At 48.1% G+C, this 3,278-nt stretch overlaps 1 protein-coding gene across 1 annotated transcript in view; it reads right to left on the bottom strand.

Annotated features, from left to right (window-relative positions):
• Positions 1-2,858, bottom strand: part of KIAA1614 (KIAA1614 ortholog) — a 48,237-nt gene extending 45,379 nt beyond the window's left edge. Inside the window, exons 1-2 of the mRNA XM_069074365.1 lie at positions 1,861-2,858; positions 680-743 (exon numbers count right to left, since the gene is read on the bottom strand). Coding sequence (XP_068930466.1) covers positions 680-743; positions 1,861-2,797 — 1,001 coding nt within the window. The 5' untranslated portion in view covers positions 2,798-2,858. The remainder of the gene's footprint in view (positions 1-679; positions 744-1,860) is intronic.
• Positions 2,859-3,278: the final 420 nt, after the last annotated feature.

The following is a 3,278-nucleotide window of genomic DNA, read 5'->3' as shown; positions in this document are numbered from 1 at the left end:
CCTTCCTTCCTTCCTTCCTTCCTTCCTTCCTTCCTTCCTTCCTTCCTCTTCCTTTCTCTTTCTTCTTTCCTTCTTCCTTTTTCTTTCTTGTTCTTTTCCTTCTGTATTTCTCTCTGTCCTTCTCTTGTTTTCTCTCACAAAATAACAAATATGGAAATGTTTTACATGATTGCACATGTATAACCTATATCAGACTGTTTACTGTCTCAAGGAGGAAGAGGAAAAGGGGGGAGGAAGAGATAGAATTTAGAACTCAAAACTTAAAAAAACAACAAATGTTAAAAATTATATTTACATGTAATTGGGGGAAAATATATATACATATATATTTTTAAAAGCATTTCCTGCATTGGCTTTTGAGTGTTTTTGGAAAGCTGGTTGTTAAATATTTACCAGCATACTCCCTGGATTCCTCCCAATTAAGTACTCCCCTTGCCTGGCTATCATTCCTCAGAAGCATAATCAGGCATTATCCCAGGCACCTAAGAATCACTTGCTTGTTTTGGTACTTTCAGGAGGTAGTGATCAGCAGGGTAGAAATTCTGTTCTGTGGCCTGGGATCATAGGACTTTGGCCGGCCACCAAAACTAGCGCCCATTGTGACATGAGTTAGGGCTGGGGGGTGGGGTGTAGAAAGGGGAGCTAAGGCCAAAAGAAAGAATGAGCTCTGAACCCTTACCTGCACCCATCAGAGTCCTGCAGGGATACTCCTGAGTCCCAATCTAGGTCTCCTCCTGGCAGCTCTAGGACCCAGAACAGAGGAAGAGATCAGGGGCAACACTACAAAATCCAGGAGCCTAAGGTCCCCCGGTCACTAATCTGATTGGAGCACATGACACATTCCCCTCTGTGTGCCTGCATCTTTCCAGCTAACCTCTCCTCACTGCTACCAATGAGATAAGCTGGGAGCAGCCTCAGTTGCCACTTGGTGAAGGGAAGAAAAATGATGCTCTCTGAAACAATTATCTCCCTACAGAGAACGTCAGCAGGCTGCACTCCCATGTCGCTCAGCCTGAGAAAATGATTGCTTAGGGCAGAGATCAGTACTGATGACACTGGCACAAAAATAAATTTTTACAGCCGTGCTACGATGTTTTCTTAATGATCTCAAAGAAACTGATTTTCAAAGATGATGGGACTTGCAGGAATGGGAAAGGGAGGAAGGAGAGAGGTAAGGAGAGTCTGCCCTCCTTTACCTGTACCTGAGGTAACAGGGAAGCAGCGGTATGCAACAGGAAACAACAGGGGTTCCCCAAACATTTTTATGGGGCAGAGCTGCTTTCTATTTATCCAGTATACCAAAATTGATGAAGAAATCCTGGCATGGGCTATGAATTTCCACCAATTGCCACATTTTTACAACAACTTGAAGCTCTTGGATATTTCTTTTTTTGGAGGAGGGAAGGCAGGGAAATTGGGGTTAAGTGACTTGCCCAAGATTACACAACTAGTAAGTATTAAGTGTCTGAGACCAAATTTGAACTCAGGTCCTCCTGACTCCAGGGCTGGTACTCTATTCACTGTGCCACCTAACTGCCCCTAGCTCACAGATACTTCAAACAGGGAAAGGGCCATGGCAAAGCTTTGGAGGGGTCACCGGGGGCAGCTCTGCTGTTCCCCATTAATCAACCAGGTCAGGCTTTTTGGTTGTGTGGTCCATTGCAGGGGACAGCAGGACTGCAGCAAATGATGATGCTGAGGAACTAACCGACAGATGTCTGGGGAGAAAATTCATCACCAAAAGATGGCAGGGAGATAATATGGATGAATGGACCTAAGGTCTCTTGCCATAGTCTTCCTGTTCTCTTCTACACAGAAGGGCTGGCTCTAGAGTGGGCCTTGCACCTCTACTGGACTCACCTGGGGAGGTTCCATCGTGGGCTCTAGCTGGCTGTCCTACTTGGTGGAGCTGAGAACAGCTGTGTTCAGACAGGCTTCTCCTTTCCTGCAGAAGAAGGCGGTTCCTCTCTACCCGGTCGGCCAAGGACAAGGAGTGGCTGCTGCTCCTCAAACCATCCCAGCTTCCCACTCTCCACAGCTGTCCCGGTAGGGCGGTCTCACAAATGGAATCTTTTTGCTCTAAGGTCAGAGATGCCTCATCCAGGTCTCCTACTTGGATCTGATGTTTTCCAAGGGCTCCTGATTTCCCGTTCTCCAGGGAAAGCATTTGAGTCAAATCCCTGGAAGGCCCTGGGATCTTTGGCCTGTTCTGAGAAGTGGTCTGAATTGGATTTTCCTGGAAATAACTGGCCTCTTGCAATAGATCCCAGTCAGGAGGCCTCCACACCCCTTCCGTGAGCTGCTGGCTCTTCTCCCCCAAACTGAGCTGATCTGGAGCCTGGGTGCTGTTATGACTTGAAGGGGAGGTGTGAACTGGTCCCTGCTGTAAGTCATCACTGCTGTCCAGCAACCTGTCTGTTAGGTAAGTTCTCATCTGAGCCTTCGGGGCCACCACACTGTCCTGAGAAGAAGCACCCTCAGTCACCAGCGTGGCTGCACCTGGCTTGCCCCGCCGGCTCCTGGGTTTCTTCAGGGAGGGCCACTCTTGCGGGACAGTGCCAGCACTTCCAGCCTGTTTCCCGGCCAACATCCTCTTTTCCTTTAGGGCTCTCACTTTACACTCCAGCACAGAGGGGCCCTGGGGCTGGCCTGCGTGCTCACTAACAGGTTCAGAGGCCATTGCACCAGGGCCTCTGGCTTCCTGGGGCTGCGGTGGGGATCTACAAGGTTTTCGGTCACTCTGTTCCTTCGTGCCTTTTCCAGACCCCCTCCTCTCCACTGGTGAGACTGCTTCCATGGAGATGGTGGTTCTGTTTCCAAGCCTGGAGGAAAGGCTGTAGAGAGAGCAAGAATAACCACTGGGATTCAACCCAAGCAGCATTAACCTTCTGAGGTTCACACCTTACTGGCAGCCAGCTACAGGCTCACAACCCTTCCTTTCCATGGAATTGCCCTGAGCAAATCACTTAACCTCAGTTTCCTCAACTATAAAATGGGGGTAATAACAACACCTATCTCCCAGGGTTGTTGTGAGGATAAAAGGAGATATTTTATCTTAGCACAGTTCCTGACACATAGTAGGCACTTAACAAATATTTCCTTCCTTCCCTCCTTCCTTCCTTCCTTCCTTCCTTCCTTCCTTTATTTTCTTTCTTTCTTTCCTTCTTGATTGTGCCTTTCTATCCCCACTGCTTAGCATAGTACCTGGAACTAGGTACCCAGTAAATGTTCATTGACTAAATACCTCCCTTCATGTTGACAGCAATCCCTCACTCCTA

Source organism: Petaurus breviceps, unplaced genomic scaffold (genome assembly GCF_028583685.1).
Source record: "Petaurus breviceps papuanus isolate PSGF00001 unplaced genomic scaffold, PetGlider_PUasm1.0 90895, whole genome shotgun sequence".
In the NCBI taxonomy this organism is placed as follows: Eukaryota; Metazoa; Chordata; class Mammalia; order Diprotodontia; family Petauridae; genus Petaurus; species Petaurus breviceps.
Note: the sequence above shows the minus strand (reverse complement) of the source record. Positions and strands in the feature narration are given on the sequence as shown.